We start from the raw sequence: 19,708 nt of genomic DNA, 5'->3' as shown, positions 1-19,708 counted from the left end.
GAGCACAAATGGATGCTGCGATGGGCCACGACTGTAGAGTGTCAGGGTCAGGGTCAGCGTTAGAGTTGTGGCAGACCATATCCAGATTAGTATCAAGCACGCATACGGAGTACATATGTAGATTGTGTTGCATTGAATTGAATTAAGAAAGGGGGTTGGGCCAGAAGCCAGGGTGATGGCTGCTGTATAGTTGTACCTAGGTGATGGTTAGATTTATGGCAGCAGTGCTGTATACTTATATTAGACAGATTCATACTTGTTTGTACTTGTACGATTTGCCATGTCTTAGGCCCCCAGAAATCTAAAACCAAGGCTTAACGCTCTCGCCAGGTCCAACCGTAGCCATAGCTATTTGAGAGACAACAACGAACATTTCAATCTATGGTCCTGCTTAGGGTCCAAGTCATGTCAACGGCAAAGTCGTGCCGTACAACTCCATGCGCTGTCTCCAACTCCAAGAATGGCCGTTGCCGCTATCGTAGTCGAACCACCACTGGCGCACGACGTCGCGAGCCAAACGCACGTTCCCAAAGCCGCTGAAAGCAATCAGCTGTTGGAAATGGGACTCGATCTGGGCGCGCGTGTCGCGATCGACACAGGCAAAGCCGAGGACGAAGACCGGGAAGAGCAGCACGGCCATGTTGCGCAGATAGTTGATCTGGCCGAGGTGGGCCAGGCCGTCGCGCACCACCTGCTGCACGCGCGGGTTGGTGATGTCGGTCGGGTAGACCAGGGCGAACAGCCACACGAACAGCGCCGAGATGTAGGCCGAACACACCAGCCGCTCCTGCTTGGGGTCGTCGTGGCCCGTGGGGATGTTGGGCTGCCACCGGTCGAGCTCCGACCACAGCTCGATGGCCTCGGCGATGAGCATGCCGTCGAGCGCGCCGTCGGCGTCGTGGATCTTCTGCTGCAACGCCGACAGCTTGGCCACCATGTGCAGGAGCCCGTCGTACGCCCCGATCGTGTGGCTTTCCGGCGCGGGAGTCCGGCCGCTCGACGAGGTCAGAGTCAGGCTGGAGAAGAGGTCGTCCCATCCAGCATCTAGTGGCTGCCTCGTCGGACCTGGGTCCGTCACCCGCGCCAGCACGTCGTGGTACCAGAAGAACTCGAGGAGGAATTGGTCGATGGCGAGTTCGTTTAGGCTTTGTACGTCGGAACTGGAGTGGGGAGATATGGCTAGTTAGTGCATTGATTTTGATTATTGGCGTCGAATGGAAGATTTCAATCCAAGGGTTTGCTAGTGGAAGGAGCGGCTAACAGAAAGTCGGCCGGTGCGGTGGGAGAGAAGGGACGAGAGGAAAGAGAAAGAGAGGAAAGAGGAAGATCCGAAAAGGAAAAAGGGGACAAAAGGTAAGAATGGACAGGGACAGGGACAGGGACACAAGACAAAACAAAACACCCACTTGATTAGATGTCGAGCCGTGTCCAGTCGAATCCGCCAGCAAATGTCCCCGGTGCCCTCGGACACCTCGTAGAGACACAAGAGAAGCGCGGCAATCAGCATGGCCTCCAAATCCAGATCCGGCCGCTTCGGCGACGTTCCTGTCGGATGCGGATGTTTGGCCGTCTTGAGCAGCTCCAGCCGTGCCACCTGCTCCTGCTCGGCCGCCTCCAATGTCCGTCGCTTCTCGGCCTCCATGTCAACGTCCTGGTTGTCTTGTAGTTTCGTCAGGTGTGATGCCGAGATGCAGAGAAGGGCCTCGCGAATCATCGGGTCGTGCAGACTTCGAGGCACGATCTTGTTGAGGAACGGGTTGTTTTCCGTGGTCGAAGTGGTCAGCACCCACGAGGTCGTGTCGGTAAAGTGCTTGAATAGTCTTTGCCGCACTGGCGAATCCAATCCCTCGATCAGAAAAGGAAGCCCTCTTGGGATGGTCGGTGGTGGTGATGACTGCTTTTGCACTGCTTTTGTTTGTGTCTGTGTTTGTGTTTGTGCTTGTATTTGCGTGGGTATCGACATAGACGCAGGCATGGGCGCTTCGTCGGTGAGCGCAAGAGACACGGTCGATACGTCCAGTGGCAGAGAGAAGAAAGAATGGTCGAAGTCTTCTTCTCCCAGCATCTGCGATATTTCCCAGCTCGTGGGCGATATTTGAGGCGTGGCGATTGGATTAGCCTCATAGTCAAAGGTCATGTCGGCCGTCATCATATCTCTGACAAAGACATCTTCTATCTGTCTGGGAGAGTGTCGGACTGCGCGCGGTGTAGTAGTACTGGCACCGGCACTGGTAGTGGTGGTAGTGGTAGTGGTAGTAGCAGTAGTGCCTGGATTGGCAGTGTTTGGTGTATTTGTAAGTCTACTTTTATCGGTAGTGTTCGATGGTGCTGGGCCTTGATCATGATCTGGATTTGGATTCGTGGCTCGGTGATAACTTGGACTTGGACTCTGTGCCGAAGATCTTCGTTCCGTGTATACAACAGCCGACGGGAACCCTTCACACACGTAGCCGGTTCGGAGACACGCCCGGCCTATGCACAGAGAAGAGGGCGTTAATGACGACAACGACACCAGACAACCATCGTGCCTAGATTGAGAATGAGAAGGCCATGTATGCAACGTACACTGTGGTTTCGTCTCGTCACATTTCTTCTTCCTCCGCCGACAGGTGAAGCAGCCGGTCCGCCTCCGTTTGACGTGTACGGGAGCCTCGAGATTCCGGGTTGTCATGGTCATGTCCATATCCGTATCAGGAGAAGGCGGCATCGAATCGGGATCGGAATCAGGAGAAATAAAACTAAATATGCTACTAGTAGGCGTCGACCGTCGGAGCTCTAAGTCTTGATGGAATCATATCATCATCCGCCACAAAGGAGGAATGAAAACGATCAAGTAGTTAGTGAGTGATTGCTGTAGCAGTCAGAGAACATTGAACGGTTTATCTCTTATCTACAAGTACATAAGACCAACCACTAACGGCCTGGGTGCTATCGCTATCTGTGCTTAAGCCGGTGGACTTGTCCACAATATCTCCGAGGCAGCCGCGCCCGATAACGACCGGACCGGACTTAAAGGGCTAGTGATAGATGCAAGGCTGGGGAACGCCTCCAAGTTTAAATGTATACCCAGCACTCCATTCAGGCGACTAAACCGGCAAAAAACACGTCTCATAAGCCCAGTTGTATAGGGGTTAATGAGTGAGTGAAAACCTTGGAGTTTGATCCCCTTGGTTTTTTGACCGATATTTCTGGTTGTATTATTTATGGTCGAGTTTATTTATGGTCGTGCTTATTTTTGGTCGTGAATTGGTCGCTTATGGGATTCGAACCCTGTTTGGTGGTGGCGGTGTTGTTATCTTTGCTGTTAGGATGCTGGGTAACCGTCGCACGTTGGTTGAGATCACCTTTCTGCAACTTCGCATATAAGGGTGCGAATAAATGAAGCATTCACCTTGCATGGTCAGGTGACCCTGTGGGATCTGGATTTGAGGGCTGTAAAGTGAAGTGAAGTCAAGTCAAGTGAAGCATTATAGTGTCTTGCTTCATACCATCTCCCATGCAAAACACAGGTACTCTGATGCCCACTACTACTTAGTCTTAGATGTACATACAGCTTGCAGTAATTGCTATGAAGCCATCCCTTGACCTATCGGAGATACATAAATCTTGAGCGATTGCGCTGATAGATATACAGAAATGTAGAGCGGATATCTGTTCCAGGTTCATCTACAGTACTATAGTACCTAGCTTTAGCAGGTGTCTGAGAGACAGAATACCTCGATGCTTCGATACCTTGGTCCCATCATGTCGTAATGTCCCATTGTTAATTTAAGCTGTAGTCCAGGTGACTTGACTGCAAGAGGAATTGTGTACGTGTGAGGGCTTTCTGAATGTCCTGTTCGGATCGTTAGCGCAAGGCGACGGGCATCATACAGCATTTCCATCATCTCCATCTCCTCGTCCGTTGCGTCTCTTTCCCAGCTGGTGATGGCTGATGGCACAGTACCGGTGTCTTGTATCTTCCTTCGACCTCAGACGTGCCTACCGCACTCGGCACACCTTGGTTCTAAACGCCACGAAGCAGTATCGATCCGAAAATCTGCTTCTAGATACATGTCATCATCGATCGCAGTGTAGGCGAGGTAGGAAAAGGTGTCGAAGAGGTCTGCTTCAGAAGAGGCTCTATCAGTGTGGCTCTATCAGTGTGTTGTCTCGTGTATTGTTCGACCTATCCTGACAAGGCAATGGTGAAGAAAGTGTTGGTGGTAGTGGTAGTGGTAGCCAATTAAGACACGATATTGCCAAGTCTAAGGGACCTAGGGACTACCTTAGTACTATGCCTACTAACCCTAACCCTAACCCTAACCCTAAGGTACATCAGGACCTCGTCTGATTGACCCATTTCACGTTCCACGTTGCTGCATGCCTTGACCATCTTTGCACGCACACACCACACATCGGGTATATCCCAGGGCCCATTCAAGGCTGGTATGTGTAGAAAGAAGGAAATGGCCTTGCCACGTCACGGCTGTCAAACATGCAGGAAGCGGCGGGTCAAAGTCGGTGTTTCCAAGTCCCAGATCCCACCCATGTACCAACTCTGCTGATTCAAGACTGTTCCTCCAGTGTGACATTGTACAGCCAGTCTGTGGTCGATGTGCATTGGCATCTCGAGACTGTATTTGGGACCCAAACAATCACCATGGTCTCCGGTTCAAGAACGAGAATGCCTTTGCTCAAGGCCAGCCCAGAAGACCGAACCCAACGACGGTGACAGCGACGGCGACCGTGACAACTGCACCTGAAACCCCTCCAAACCTCGAACCCTCCATATCTATCCCAGTAGACGTCATAGCCTTTTCCTTCTACGTACGAAACTATCTGTTACAACCGGAGACCGATACCTTTCGCGCCCTAGGGCACGAGTACACGGCTTTCGTTCTCCCGCAATGGACACTCACTCAGCCAGGCTCGGGCTTACATCTAGCAATTCACGCTTTATCACATGCTGTATTTGGACGCGAGAAGAGGCTTCAGAAAGCACTCGACCTAGCTACAGCCTATTATGCACAGAGTATCGCCAAGTTGCAACAAGAGATCCAAGAGCTGCAAGAAGGAGGTCTGGATGCCCTCCTTATCACGACGATGCTACTAGCTACCTACGAGGTGTGTTTATGAGAGACATCTAATGTCGCATAGCCAAGATGAGAGCCTTTGGTTTTTACTCACTCCTGCCCAGGATACGATGTTTGAGAACCCCCAGCAACACCATCACCAAGGAGCAATTACACTCCTCCGGCTATCATACCAGACAGAGGGGGATGCTCGAGATTCGTCAATCCAAAGGGCAGTCCGATGGTCAATCGTGAGTCAAAGATGCAAACCAATTCAATTCTACAAATTATCTACTAGTTTGTTGACCCCGACCCCATGGCAGATCAAGACATGCATCTTCCTCGCCACCGAAGTCCCCGACTTCCTTTGTGACGGCGCCGTGTACGGGGAGGATAAGGTACTCGGACTCGACCGACTTCTGGTGCAGGTCGCATGCCTCGGCCTCCGTTCAAAATCAGCCGGCCTTTTTATCAACGAGGACCCGAAACACTCACTTGACGCCCAACAACTGGAGAAGCTCTCAGAAGAGGCAAAGGCCCTCGATGACGCGCTTGCTGCGTGGCCCGACGCAGACGCCAACGCAAATGCAGACGGTGATGAGTGGAAAGTGGTGCGGCTACCCATCCACCCCACCCTGGCTCCGGCTTCATCGCCGACCGTTCGCCCCTATGGAGATGCGGTCCATAGATACCAAAGCCATGCCCACGCTGCCATCTGGAACACGCACCGAGCTGTACGGATCGCCGTCAACAGCATACGAACCAGAAGTCTTTCACACCTACTGCGGCAGTGCAGCTCGCCATCTCACGCTTTAATTCTCACCGAGCAGCTCCATCTATGTCGGCAGAGGGTCGACTTGTCAGTCAGAGAGCTGCGTGGCAGTGTTCCGTTCTTTGGGGATTTCTCCATCGCGGCCAGGAAAGGATTCGAGGAGCTCACGACTGAGAAACGTCTGACCCTCTCTGACGCTAAGATTGTGCCCATGATGGCCGCCCTTCTAGCTTGGCCATTAAAGGTGGCCCTCAGCACAGAGGCCGCTCAAGGCACTCAGAGACAGTACCTGAAGAGCGCACTCGAGACGGTGGCAGAATCTTTGCAAGACGCATCACTAAGGTCGATTGTTAAGCAAGGCTGATTAGTATCAGCTTCCACCGCTTGACAGTCGGTTCAGATGCTCTGCAGAGTGCTGGGTAACTACACCGCGTCGCCGAGGATTTGAAGCCATCCAGCAAGAAGACCTGGCTGCCTGGGATGACCAATTGGCGGCAAATAATCCCTCTCTTCCCAAGGGACACGCCAGACACGACATCGGCAAGCCTCCCAACTTAGCCTCTGTGGGGTGCTTCTTGCGAGGTACTAGGACTGTCCTTGACCCAGTCCTACACATATATGGCAGACTAATTAATTATCAAATAGGCCCGATGCGGCTCGCTGTTTTGACCGAATTGCGTTAGTCGTGGGGTGGCCCACTTGCTCTTGATCTTCCTGGCATTACTCAGCCAGACCATCCGACTCGGACTTATGGTCCTTGGAATGGGATATAAGCTGGCAATTGTTGTCTCGCTCTACCCACCCCGTCTCATCCAAGCATAACTAGTTGACTGCACAGAACAGCAGCTGTGTACGTTGAAGCCATTAGAAAAAGTCATACCTCGCAAACTACAAGTACTCCTGCCACGCACCATGGTGACCTTCTCACGAGAGACCACTGGCGCCGAAGTGGTCGAGACGTGGAAAGAGTACATCGCTGGCAAGACAGGTGATCCTGCCTCTTCCTTCCTTGCAGCCCTCCTCGTTCACAGGAATCGATCGGTGTTTGCTAATCCCCGAGTTTCAGTCGTCATCACCGGAGCCAGCGCCGGCGGTCTTGGGTCCCAAACAGCTCTTGACATTGCCGCCGCAAAGCCAGCGACCCTCGTCCTCCTCGCGCGCCAGGCCTCCAAAGTGCAACCCGTGATCGACCGGATCGCCGAGCTCAGTCCCTCGACCAAAGTTGCCTTCGTGCCAATCTTCCTCGACGACCTCGAGTCGGTCCGCAGCGCGGCGGCCGAGGTGGGCCGGCATGTCCAGAAGATCGATGTGCTGATCAACAACGCCGGAATCATGGCTGTGCCATACTCCAAGACCGAGATTGGCGTGGAATCGCAGTTCGCCACCAATCATCTCGGACACTTTGTGTTCACGCAGCGACTATTTCCGTTGATCAAGGCCGCCGGCAAGACTGCGCGCGTCGTCAACCTGACATCGAACGGCTACCTGGTCTGCCCGTTCCGAGCAGACGACATCAACTTCGACGACGGCAAGACCTACGATCCTTTGTCTGGCTACGGCCAGTCCAAGACAGCCAACATCCTCTTCACCAAGGGCCTGGCCAAGCGCGGCGTCACCTCGTTCGCCGTCCACCCGGGCGTCATCTTTGAGACCCATCTCGGGGACGGGCTTGACTTGAGCATCTTCGGCACCATCAATGAAGTCACGGAACGAAACACGGGAAGGAAATTCGGCCAAATGGACCAGCCCAAGAGTTTGGAGCAGGGGTCGGCCACCACCCTCGTCGCGGCGTTTGACCCGACCATCAGAGACGCGAGTGGTGGGTATCTGAAGGACTGTCATCTCACAGAGGTGGTTGAGCATGCACAGGACCAAAGTAGCGTCGAGAAGCTGTGGGAGTTGAGCGAGAGCTTGGTGGGCGAGAAATTTGTCATCTGATATTCAGGACGTGTATCGTTCGTAGCTTCAGCCTGTACAGTAAGTAACACTCGGCTGTAGAAGCGAGCAGGCCTCGTCCATTGTTTCCGTATTCTTGTTGAGCACGAAGGTGCAGATGCCTCCCTCACAGGACTCGGGCCACTCAGCCGGAGCCTCCCATGATTTGATTAGCAGGCTTTGATTTCACGGAGCTCCGTGAATCTCCATCGGAAGTGCAGCGCCATCATATCCCCGATTGGGTCAATAGCCGTTGAGGGCATCCAAGGGTGCAACGGGAAAGTGGAAAGTCATGACACGGCCATCGAGGAGGAAAGGCCACAGTGGAACGCGTGGTAGGTGCGTGGGCTGGGTAATACTCCACAGTACTGCGTAAGATATCCGAATACAGTGGAGCATTGGCCAGAATTGACCGTGATCGCGCTAAACCAGATCCGGAGAAACTCGGCGAGAGTTACATACCTACAGGTACCTAGTTCAACTTCACACACAATCTCTTACAGAGTCTGTCTAGGTATGCCTACACGTTTGCGGCCAGACCGGAGACAGCAAGGGCTGTCTTGCAGAGGCCATTATCGCCGATGAGCATGCTATCGAGAGTCGGACGACCATCGCACTCCCCTACGTCATCCGGAAGCAGAAAGAGCCTGATGTGATCCCGCTCATCGGTCGCCGGAAGTCGATTACCTATGACTCCCACCCCCGCGTCACGGTAAGAATGTAAACGGACGATTCCTCTGGCACAGGTAACAATTAAAGACAAGTGCGTCTTTCATCACTCTCGACAACTCTCCCACAGCGGCTTCACCACTCCCTCAAAGATGCTCAAGTTCACTTTTCGGTCGTCCCAATCGACGGACAAAGTGTCGAAGCGACATTCGACACACCGCCGAGCTGCACCAAACACGGGAGGCAACATGTCGTCTCGCTTTTCCTTCAGCCAACATCTGGCGATACTCTGTCGACAATCGTATGTGTCCAGAAGTTGAAGGTGCATCTGGGCAGCAAACGCCTCAATCGACTCGTTCTCCCACAGTTCAATGATCAAAATGCCCAGGTCCAGCAATTCAGCCTCACCCGACTTCCTTGTTGTCTGACCGGGGTTCTTGAATAGGCAGGTCACGAATGGATGGTCGAGATCGACCCAAGTACGGCCAGAGTCATTGTGTTCGAGGAATGAAAAGCACTCCTTTCTCAGAGCCGCGCACCAGGGAGTGGCATGAAGCTGCATCGCCGAAGATGCTACTACGGCGGACAGCCTCACGCGCTGCCTCAACGACAGCCTGGCCTTTGGCAGGTGCAAGATCTCCTGTAAGCTAATGAGCTCGTCGTTGATGGTGGTGGGAGTGGTTATCGTTTGCATCCCTCCGCCAGGCGCACATCGATAGCACAAGACCCCGTCATGGCGAAGGTATATCTTGAGTGCTTGGCTCTGGATCGCGGATTCCACAATGAGATGACAGATGTCATCGATGTTTTTGGTCACGGGCGATTTGACCGCTGAGGACGATGGAATTGCAAACGAGACTACCAAGGTCTTTCCGGAATTCTCCACGTCACCGTCACCGTCCTCAGCGCCCATGGTCTCGATCGAACAGGTATGGCGCGTCGATTGGCCCTGAGATCCTCTGCCCTCCAGCGTCACGGTGAATTCGATGGCTGGATTCCTGCCTGTCCCCTTCCGGTTCATGCCGTCTCCCAGGTAGTCCATTCGATTGTCGAGATATAGCCTGGCGATGTGGGTCTCATGACACGGTTTCGCCCAGCTCCTCATCATGGCCCCGTACAGCGAATATGCCCTTTTACGGACCTGTTGAAAGAGTGCGATCATCTTCGATGTCTTCATGGATGGGATTTGCAGGATGACCTGGTTCGCTTCCTGGCTGGTCTCTCGAAGACGAGTCAGGAGCTGCGAAGTCCGGTCGAGGTCGCGGATGGTTGATTCAAGCTCTTCCTTGTGCATACTGAATTTCAGGCGTTTCAAAAATGCCCGGTCGCCCTGCTTCAGTGGACTGTTGGCCTGCATCATGTCGGCCAGTTTGCCATTATCAACCTGGATCGAAGTAAGTAATGAACGCTGTCGGTTGTCTTCTGCCACATTCACCTACCCAAGCGCCGCCTTGCAAGCCTTTGACTGACCTCAGGATAGCGAGCAGTGCCCGCTCACAGTCTGACAGAACTTGCACATAGGAGTCATACCGAGGACCCATCAAGACCTGGACTCCTTCCTGAATGTCCGGTTGCTTCAACAGAGCCTCGTAGGGGTTTGACCCGATTGTGCGCAAGTCCTGATCCTCCAGCCCGATACTCCGGAACAGGATCTCCAGGTCTCCTTCGATCAGCGTCTTCTGCCATGATAGAGCATTGATCATACGATCGATGTAGAATTGCTTCTTCTGGAACGCAATCTTCTTTCGATTGAGTGACTTGGATGTCTCCAGGATGGAAAGAATGATCGGCACGGCACCCAGAACAAGGCCAACAATTTCTAACCCGCTCATTTCCACATCATTCAGCTGATGGATGAGGCTTGAATGGTCGAGGCCGGATTATGTTCAGCATCTCATATCCACGAGGTTGAAAGTGAGCATCGCGGGGTATCCGGCTGAAACTGACGCTTGCCACGTCTCAGTCGCTTAACTGGGAATTTTGATTGGGTGCAAGACTTCGCAACGTCGCACTCATCAGGTTTTAGAAAGAGTCATCCTTCGGGCTGATGCCTGTTCTCTAGATCTGCGGTCAGGCTTACTCTTCAACGATGAACTCAATATAGGCATGGCGGCCAGACTCTGGACGCCTTCACTCCTGTATTAACCTGACCGCCCTTTCTGGTGAGCGGAGGAAACGACACCCTGGCGCGGGGCTGAGGCTGAGGCTGACAGATATGTCTGCGACAACCGATGATGGGTCTCCGGAAACTCTTGCTGAGGTCGGCTTCAAGGTCGTCCAACTCTTCGAGAAGGTGACAAGAGACTGGCCGGGCATGGAAGATCACAAGGGTCTGGACTACGAGAGAGTGGACAATGAACAGGACCGATTCAACCTGTGGGCTGTCCACCTCGGCCTTCACCAGCGGGGCCATGCCTCTCTGGATTATCGGTTTCGAGATGCTCGAAATCTGTACGAGTATGCGAGAAAATTGCTGGTTGACCTTCTGCATGCTTTGGCCGGTAGTAAGTATCCTCTCGGCCTCGCCATCTATCAGATTGATCTGTTTTCCACTAACCATTTATTGTTGGAAGTCAACGATGACATCTTCAAGCGAGCCGGCTCTCTAGAAAATGGAAGCCACCCAACAGAAGACGTGGACAATGTGAAATCCGACGACGACGACGACGACGATGATGATTCCGATGATGACTCTTGGGACGGCTTTGACGACGAGACTCTTGCCCAAGCGGCGTTCAAGTCCGTGGTCGACTCGATTGACAGGCTATTCAAACTCGCCATGAAAGTCCGAGATCCGGCAACACGAACCGGCTTTTCCAGGGGCTATCAATACGAGCAGGTGGACTCAGAGTCAGGCGTCGGCCTCTTCGAGTCGTTCCAAACCCAGCACATAGATGAGCAGCACATCCACGATCTCTTACGATCGTATCCCTATCCCTCTAAGCCAGACGACAAAGGCAAACAAATCGACAAATACAATTCATACTTGGTGAAACGCTTGGCAGAAGCAAACAACAAACGACGCCGGCTATTCGCGTACTGGAGGCATCATAAACTCAATCAGGTCCGACATGCCGAAACCGTGAAGGAGAGGATGATGCGGCAAGTCCAGCTGGGTGAAGGTGTCGCCGTGATGCCGCCCTCGACGTCTGCACGCTCCAAACCGACCACAGCAACTCACCGGGATTACAGCAAGATCAACATCGATGATACAAGATCCGATTCTCCACCGTGAGTATCATGCTCCCGGGGCCGACTCAAAGCAAAGAGGTCATAGAAATCCCACCGGTCCTGGCGAAGTACCTGGCCCAAGAGGATTTGAAGGAGTTCGAGTGTCCCTACTGCTTCACCATGTGCTCGAAGCGACTACTGCACAAAAAGGCATGGACGTGAGTGCAGACCCCACCCCGTCAGTTTAGGATAGGAATGTATACTGATCATTGATCACTGATACAATATGCAGTGCTCATATCCTGAAGGATCTTCGTCCTTATGTATGCACTTATGAGAGGTGTCCAGATGCCAGTCAACTCTACGACAGCTTTACCGACTGGGCCAATCACGAGAACCAGGCCCATGGATATGTACACCAGAAAAGAACAGACCAAGGCCACGAGCATGGTATTTCCGAGCCCTTCCACGCCAACACCGCTGCCGCTTCTGCTGCGATGGACAATGTATCTCTGGCACCTGGTCGGACATGCCCCTTTTGTCAGGACACATTTGACGCATTTGGGAAAGCACAACAACATGTCGCCAACCATCTTATTCGAATTGCCCTGTTTGCCATGCCCCGCTCTGTGGGTGCTGAGACTGAAGATGAAGCCCAGGATGGCAAATCCGACCAAAATGCCACGGGGGTGACGGATGAAGACCAAATGGACGTGTCGCTCGCCCATTCAGTCGCCCTGACCTTCGACAGCACTCCTCAGTCTCCGCGGGAAGCTCTCGTTGAGGACGAGGATCGAGACTCGCTAATAGATCCTCCAAGTCCAATTCGAGAAGACGATGATGATTTTATGCCACCTTCTCCCGTCATGCCTTTTGTCGAACGGACTTTTGACAGTACTCCTCCATCTCCGCAGGAAGCCCTCGCTGATGATCTAAGCTGGCTGGAAGATCCTCCAAGTCCAATACGAGAAGACGATGATTTTGATATGGCATTTCCTGCACAAAGTCCAACAGCACAAGCACGCCTACTCAGGCAGAGAATATCACCAGAAGGACCGATACCTGACAAATGGACTAATATCCTTCCGGCCCCAACTGAGAGCGAGAGTTCTCTTTCGTCTCCGCGACAAGTGTCTCCGCGACGAGATTTTCTATTAGACTCCGACCTCGAAGAGCGTGAAGACCTCGCGGAAAAGATTGTTACGCCGCCCCTGCCACCCAGCCGAAGTGAGGGCGAGGAGGAAGAAATCATCACCGCCAAGAGGGCAGAGGGGACAGAAGGCGAGGACCTTAGTAATCCACTTCCACAACCTATACTCAATGACAAGAATAATGCAGCCCTGGAGACTTTCATCGTTTTGCGGAAGAGGAACGAGCTGCCAGAGAGGAACGACGACGCATCCGCAGAGAAGAGATTGAAGCGGAAGAGGAACGAGCTGCCAGAGAAGAGATTGAAGCGGCAGAAGCCAAATTCTTCCCGAAGCCTTTCTTCCCGAAGCCTATACGCCACCCAAGAGACGTTCTCAGACCTGAATATCATCGGCGTGGTACGGAAGAAGTCATCGTCAGGAGGACAAAGAGCCTTGATATTTCACCTCAGGCTCCCGCCCCGACTCCGCGTCCAATCCACAGTATAACTCCATTTATGCGAGAAGGCGGGATCGAGGACAAGGATGAATATTGCGTGTTATATCCCCCCACTTCATCGCGAGAAGAAGAACACGACGACGACGACGACGAAGGGGAAGATTTCAGGTGGTTCGAGGAGAAGGAATCTGGAGACGAAGCTCCCACTCGGCGCAGATATCACAGATATCGCAGAGCAACAAGATCTCCGGGCCGAAGCTCTAGTGGCGAATCTGTTCTGATGGTTGTCCGAGGGAACAAAGGTGAAGGCGGAGATCAAGGCGGAGATCAAAGCGGAGATGAAGAGGTCACCTATATTCTCCATCCCCCTTCTCCGTCTCGTCCCCGAAGTCCGTATCTGGCTCCGAGAATCAACGCTCCTCTGTCTACGCAAGAATCCGTCGTTGGGTGGGAGAACCGAGAGCGGACGGATGCTCCTACTCAATTGCCAGGAAATTACGACAAGGAAGATCCTATAAACCTCCCGGAGGTGAAGGTCATATCCAGATACAAAGACTCTACGCCTTTGTCTCCTCCTTCTCTTCCTCCTCCTCCTCCTCCGGCTCGGCCTCAACGGCTTAGGCGCTATGTCAATGAAGACGAGCCTGACGTCATCGACCGAGACCGGACATCCGTCGATAATGTTCCTCGTGCGTCTGGCGGTCAAAGAATGGATGGTGTAGGGTCAGCTAGCGGTGAGATAACATGGCAGAGAGACAACGGGCCCAGCTATGAGAGCCCAAAGGGACTTTGGACGGAAATCACAAAGGATATGGTGGAGAAAGAAGCAATTGTACAAATGGGCTTTGAATGCGAGGAAACGGAAGATTTCTACTATGTCACTGACTACCTGCGATACGTAAGTGGCCCCCATAGAACCCGGGCTCAGACACTGACAGCAGCAACAGGAGGACGTCGCTCAACTAGTGCGTCTTTCCGATGACATCCGACGAGAAAGACGGGCGAGAGTCAGATCAATCGTGGGGGAAGACCCAGAACCAGCCGGTGCGATAGAGGCTAAAGGTGAAGGGGTCACACGCATTGAGCCTAAGAAAGGTACACGGGAAGAGTCAACCTCGTCTAAAGGGGTCGAGATCGGGCTCAAGGATTCAGATGAAGATGAAGATGAAGATGAAGAGATGGAGAAGAGACGTCGTGAAGAGATGGTGATTAGTTGGCAGAGAGATTATATACTCAGGTAGAGAGAGCCAGAGACCTGTGGCCACTGGGATGCACACTGGGCCATCAGCACGTGATCGGCAGACCTTCCGAATACAGTGAGCGCTAAGGACTTAGTGTCCGGCATCCATTTGGTGCCACTAAGTCTGATATCACTACTACCACTCAACTGCTCCTCTTACACTACTCCGTCGAGAGAACTCGACTTACCACAATCCAATCCCAATCCCACCTCCCACTTCCCACCGGCAAGGCACCTCCCACCTCAACCTCAAGTCTCCTCATGGAGTCTCGTGCGAATCCTGAACCGACCGCAACCGCGACCGCAAACCATGGCCGACGCCGCCCTCCCATATGAAGAGCCCGGCATCGTGGCCATCCTGGCGCAGGCTTCCTTCCTGCTAGCATTGAACGTCGTCCATTCAGTGCTCGACCATGTCGTCTACTGTGGCCTCGTGGGTCAAGTGCTCATCGGCATGGCGTGGGGAGCCCCTGGAGCGAAAATGCTCTCGCGCCAGTTTGAACAAGTGGCCACGCAGCTGGGCTACCTGGGCTTGATTGCCATTGTCTTCGAAGGCGGTCTCGCGACGTCGGCCAGATCCATCCAAGCAACACTCGTCCTGTCCATCTGCGTCGCTTTGACCGGCATCGTCCTGCCCATAGCGTTTTCCTTCTCGCTCGGGGCCCTTGCCCATGCCAACCACTTGCAGTCGTTTGCCGCCGGGGCGGCGCTATGCTCGACGAGCCTGGGCACCACCTTCAGCATATTGAAAGCCACTGGCCTGACCGGCAGTCGGCTGGGTACCGTGTTGACCAGTGCAGCAATGCTCGATGACGTCGTCGGCCTGGTCATGGTCCAGGTCATCTCTAATCTGGGACCAGGATCTAGATCTGGACCTGCATCGGGCCACACATCCGTCCAGGCCACTACGGTCGTCCGCCCTGTTTTGGTTTCTGTTGGGTTCGCAGTCATCCTGCCACTAGCTTGCAGGCTCTTGGTCCGACCCATCTTGAGATATCGACGTTCCAATGTGCGGATCAACATGCGGAAAGTGTCGACTGGTGCAGATAGCTTGGTGTCAGCATCGGCTGTGTATTTTCTTCTCGCCACCGCTCTGCTCGTCGCTCTGGTCTGCGCTGCCAGCTATGCGGGCACGTCTCCTCTCTTTGCCGCATATCTCGCCGGAGCCTGTGTCGCTTGGCTCGACGATAGGATTGCGTCGACCAGAACGGCCAATTCGACCCGTGGATCTTCAAATGCGTCTGTTGTCATTGATGGAAATACGAGACCTATGCCGGCCCAGTCCTCTCGTCCTGGCATGTCACTGAAGAACAAGGATGACAGTGGAATTGACCAAGCATCGGCCCAACGAACACACGAGGATGAGATCACTTCTACGGAACAAATCACTTCTGCCTACGAGATCACTTCTACAGACCAAATCACTCCTGCGCGTTCATCATATCCACCAACACCTCCTCCGGAAAAAGGCACAATCGGCGATGATACGGAAACGTCAACGCCAGAAATGGAAAGCCGCAGCTTGAGCATGTACAAGACGTATTATGGCCCTGCCACAGAACGGATTCTGAAACCGTTTTTTTTTGTAAGCTCTACCTCTGGCCTCTACCTCTGGCCTCTAACTTCTGCCCTGTGCTCTCTACCCTCTACCTCTGCCCTCTACCTCTGCCCTCTACCTCAGCCCTCTAGCATCTACCCTCTAACATCTGCCCTTTAACTTCTGCCCTTTAACATCTGCCCTTTAACTTCTGCCCTTTAACTTCTGCCCTTTAACTTCTGCCCTTTAACTTCTGCCCTTTAACTTCTGCCCTTTAACTTCTGCCCTCTGTTCTGTCGTCCGCTGTGGTTCGCTCTGTGGTTCGCCCTGTCGTCTACCCTCTGCCCTGTCGTCTACCCTGTCATCTGCCCTCGATCCTCTAACTTCTGCCCTCTGCCCTATCGTCTGCCCTGTCGTCTAACCTATCTGTTCTATTTATTCCATATCATATGTTCCCTTTGTACACGCCGTCTTTCCCAATTCAATCCTTTCCAATACCAGAACTCTCGTCTCCTCCCTGGCAAAGAAACAATATCGATAGATTTGTGATTCTGTTTCTTTCCCTAGATCAGTGTCACTTTTGGTCTGGTTTGCCTAATACTAATGGCACGTCCTATCTATCGTCTAGGCATCCATCGGCTTCTCCATCCCTATCGGCAAAATGTTCCGAGGCTCCATCGTCTGGCGCGGCTTTGTTTACGCAGCCTTGATGGCTGTCGGCAAGCTCTTTTGTGGAGTATGGCTTGTCAGGATGGGGGGGTCGAATAGTTCAGTAGCAGGGACGGCAGCGACATCATCGTCATCACCAGTATTATCACCATCACTAGCAGCAGTAGGAACGGCAGCGACATCATCACCACCACCATCAACGTTACCACCAACAGCAGGAACGGTAGCAACATCATCACCACCACTATCAACGTCACCACAACCACCACCATCATCACCACCAGCGACCAATGAGCAAAAGAAACATCTACACCTCTCAATCCCTCGCCCTCGCCAGCCCAAGTCACTGTACCCGGCATCCCTACTCGGTAGCGCCATGGTGGCTCGGGGCGAGATTGGCTTTCTGACTTCAGCTCTGGCAGCCAGCAATGGTATATTCGACACCAGGTCCACGTCCATGTCCACAGCCTTGTCCACTTCATCCACGTCCTCCTCATCCACAGCCTCATCATCATCCTCATCCAGGTCCTCCACCAGCACCAACTTAGACTTAGACTCGGACTCGGACATCTACCTGATCGTCACGTGGGCCATACTACTGTGCACGATGGCGGGGCCTTTGGCTCTAGGGTTGCTCGCACGCCGCGTCAAGAGACTACAGCGTGGGCGGGCCAAGAGCGAGAGCGAGAGCGAGAGCAACACTGCAACAGCGACTGCAACTATAACTGCAGGAGGAGAGGATCCGTTGGGTATTTGGGGGGTGGGCCATTTATGACTTGGACTATGACTTGGACTTAACTTTATTAAACTTAGGCGCATTCGCATTCCCAGCCTTGTGCTTCAACCAGAAGGCTAGTTTAGGTATACTATACTATACTATACTATACTATACTATATAGCCTATTATATCTCTACTACCCTTTGATAGTTAATAGAGAACATAGAATATTTCAACCTTCGTTTGACAGACTTGGACTATAACTTAGACTATAACTATAACTTGGACTTGACATGACTTGACTTAAATTGACTTGAATTTCAAGCCATCGTTCAAGATTGGATTGGATTGTATTTGATTATATTTGATTGTATGGCATGGGATGGCATGTTTACTCTTAGAGTTATCGGGGCCGTATCAAATCATGGCATGGCATGTTTACTCTTTGTTACCGAGGCCGTAGAATACTTACTGTATAATCAGGGTTCGGCACTTTAGAAACATGTTTACTTTACTGGGTAGACTGAAGATTTGGGGGGTTTTTTCCATTACTCTTAACACGTGTGGGAGAATCAACTGCTATGTAATTGTGGTATTCTTTTTGTCGCAAACGCAGACGCGCTGCATTCTGGCTATCTTGTACCGTCGACAAACTCATATCATATCATACTCGTACAGGGGTCATGTCATACTCGTACAGGGGTGTCATGTCATACTCGTACATGGGTGGGTGTCGTCTGAAATACCAACACAAGCCCTCACTCAACCACAGGAGCCGAATCAGTTGTTAGCACAGTTTATCGGGTTTATGTTGGGCACCTTAGCATTAGCTTGGTACTCATCAGCCTCCTGGAGAATTTCGTTGAAATCTTGTACCGAAACTTCCACCATCTTGTCGTGCATCGAGAGGGGGACAAGGTTCGCAGGTGCTAGATCCAAAATGGACAATCGCAGCGGGGGGCCTGGAACAAGAGTGCCTTCTTCGTCTCGTAGATCCTATCTCACGGTAAGTAGTTGTTCAGGGGCAAGCATGCAATACACTAACCTGAATGTGGGTTCTCAGATTGCTGCCGTCGCATCTCCATGTCTGCAGAGTAGCTTTCTTCGATTTATTGGCGTCAAAATCAATCCCAACAACCACTTGTATGTCTCTTCGACTCTTGAAGAAGTAGAAGTGGGCCAAATCTGGCAGACGCTCGCGCTTCTGCGAATATGCGACCTCTAAAATAAGACCGTATCCTGGAAAGCGGAGATGCGTGAAGTAGACATCCTGTTGGTGGAACCCTTTGTCGTTGCGGTCGGCCGCTTTCGCGTCTACCGATGATTTTGTCTAGAAACTCTTTCTCTTCCGGCGAAGAGCACAGATCACGTATTTTAAATCTCATGGATCGAGAGAACAAGCTACTACAGACCCCCTGTGCCCAAGAGGACATTGCGCAAATAAAGGTCTGAGTCTCCGAGAAATAGCCACACCTGCATCTCGGTGTTAGTAGGAGTCCAAGGTTGAGATGCCTTTGATTTCTCAAGCCTACCGAAATTTCTTCCACTCCCGATCGGCAAACTCTTCGAGGCGCTGGTAGGGCAAATCCACGTAGGATGCGTCGAGGTGATATTCCTTCCAGAAGGGGCGGTCGAAAGAATCGATACAGGTTATGATCTCTTTGAGGATGGAGGACACAACAGGAGGATCGTCATGAGGGTCATCAGGAGGGTCGTCAGGAGTGGTTGAATGCGCGGGGGAGACTGGACGAGGAGTTGCATCGTTATCCAAGGACGAGTTGTTTTCTTCAGGTTTGTCTTCACTTGTGAGGTGGTTGGAGAGTGAAGTTGGGCTTCTGGCAGAGCTGGAGAGTGGCTCAGGCTGGGGGTTGATGGGTGTGCGTGTATCGCGTGTATCGCGACAGTGCTCAAGGGAGTCCATTATATTGGTTCGATCTCGTAGATTTCAAGCTCAATCGACTGATGGGCGAGACCAAGGTGGGTTGAGACAAGAGACAGAGCAAGATGGGGAGTAACAAGAGATAAGAGACAAGATGGAAGAGCAAGATGGGAGTAAGAAAGGACATTCAAAACAGAAGTCAGTAAGTTATAGAATCGAGAATAATATCAACACTCGCGGTGACACTCACCGATTAGGCAACTAGACATATGCGGCTCTTCACTGCGGTCGATCATTGTGCCTACCGTGAAGAACAGTGAGAATAGACTGAAGAACAGAGTGAAGAACAGAGCGAGGAACAGAGCGAAGAACAGAGCGAAGAACAGAGTGAAGAAGAGTGAAAAACAGAACTGCGTCATTGTCACAGCTGCACTGCTGCCTGGGTAGCTACCACCTACCTCACCTAGGTACCTATGT

At 52.4% G+C, this 19,708-nt stretch overlaps 8 protein-coding genes across 8 annotated transcripts; 5 read left to right on the top strand and 3 right to left on the bottom strand.

Moving 5' to 3' along the window:
* Positions 1 to 403: 403 nt before the first annotated feature.
* A1O3_04724 (uncharacterized protein) lies at positions 404 to 2,137 on the bottom strand (the record flags this gene model as incomplete). Its single annotated transcript, XM_007734852.1, has 2 exons — positions 404 to 1,160; positions 1,407 to 2,137. 2 exons carry the CDS (start codon positions 2,135 to 2,137, stop codon positions 404 to 406), a joined length of 1,488 nt encoding a protein of 495 aa, XP_007733042.1.
* A 3,007-nt stretch (positions 2,138 to 5,144) lies between these two features.
* Positions 5,145 to 6,190, top strand: A1O3_04723 (uncharacterized protein; the record flags this gene model as incomplete). The annotated part of the gene is made up of 2 exons (XM_007734851.1): positions 5,145 to 5,305; positions 5,353 to 6,190. 2 exons carry the CDS (start codon positions 5,145 to 5,147, stop codon positions 6,188 to 6,190), a joined length of 999 nt encoding a protein of 332 aa, XP_007733041.1.
* A 548-nt stretch (positions 6,191 to 6,738) lies between these two features.
* Positions 6,739 to 7,764, top strand: A1O3_04722 (uncharacterized protein; the record flags this gene model as incomplete). The annotated part of the gene is made up of 2 exons (XM_007734850.1): positions 6,739 to 6,814; positions 6,893 to 7,764. 2 exons carry the CDS (start codon positions 6,739 to 6,741, stop codon positions 7,762 to 7,764), a joined length of 948 nt encoding a protein of 315 aa, XP_007733040.1.
* A 772-nt stretch (positions 7,765 to 8,536) lies between these two features.
* Positions 8,537 to 10,262, bottom strand: A1O3_04721 (uncharacterized protein; the record flags this gene model as incomplete). The annotated part of the gene is made up of 2 exons (XM_007734849.1): positions 8,537 to 9,814; positions 9,870 to 10,262. The coding sequence occupies 2 exons, from the start codon at positions 10,260 to 10,262 to the stop codon at positions 8,537 to 8,539; spliced, it is 1,671 nt and encodes a 556-aa protein (XP_007733039.1).
* A 383-nt stretch (positions 10,263 to 10,645) lies between these two features.
* On the top strand, positions 10,646 to 11,665 carry A1O3_04720 (uncharacterized protein; the record flags this gene model as incomplete). The annotated part of the gene is made up of 1 exon (XM_007734848.1): positions 10,646 to 11,665. One exon carries the CDS (start codon positions 10,646 to 10,648, stop codon positions 11,663 to 11,665), a length of 1,020 nt encoding a protein of 339 aa, XP_007733038.1.
* Positions 11,666 to 11,670: 5 nt separating this feature from the next.
* On the top strand, positions 11,671 to 14,429 carry A1O3_04719 (uncharacterized protein; the record flags this gene model as incomplete). The annotated part of the gene is made up of 4 exons (XM_007734847.1): positions 11,671 to 11,819; positions 11,894 to 13,148; positions 13,202 to 14,086; positions 14,136 to 14,429. 4 exons carry the CDS (start codon positions 11,671 to 11,673, stop codon positions 14,427 to 14,429), a joined length of 2,583 nt encoding a protein of 860 aa, XP_007733037.1.
* A 309-nt stretch (positions 14,430 to 14,738) lies between these two features.
* Positions 14,739 to 16,928, top strand: A1O3_04718 (uncharacterized protein; the record flags this gene model as incomplete). The annotated part of the gene is made up of 3 exons (XM_007734846.1): positions 14,739 to 16,013; positions 16,594 to 16,701; positions 16,734 to 16,928. 3 exons carry the CDS (start codon positions 14,739 to 14,741, stop codon positions 16,926 to 16,928), a joined length of 1,578 nt encoding a protein of 525 aa, XP_007733036.1.
* A 1,952-nt stretch (positions 16,929 to 18,880) lies between these two features.
* Positions 18,881 to 19,273, bottom strand: A1O3_04717 (uncharacterized protein; the record flags this gene model as incomplete). The annotated part of the gene is made up of 1 exon (XM_007734845.1): positions 18,881 to 19,273. The coding sequence occupies one exon, from the start codon at positions 19,271 to 19,273 to the stop codon at positions 18,881 to 18,883; it is 393 nt and encodes a 130-aa protein (XP_007733035.1).
* Positions 19,274 to 19,708: the final 435 nt, after the last annotated feature.

This window comes from Capronia epimyces, assembly GCF_000585565.1.
Source record: "Capronia epimyces CBS 606.96 chromosome Unknown aczIQ-supercont1.4, whole genome shotgun sequence".
NCBI classification, from domain to species: Eukaryota; Fungi; Ascomycota; class Eurotiomycetes; order Chaetothyriales; family Herpotrichiellaceae; genus Capronia; species Capronia epimyces.
The sequence above is the reverse complement of the archived record's forward strand: the minus strand, read 5'-3'. Positions and strand labels throughout refer to the sequence as shown.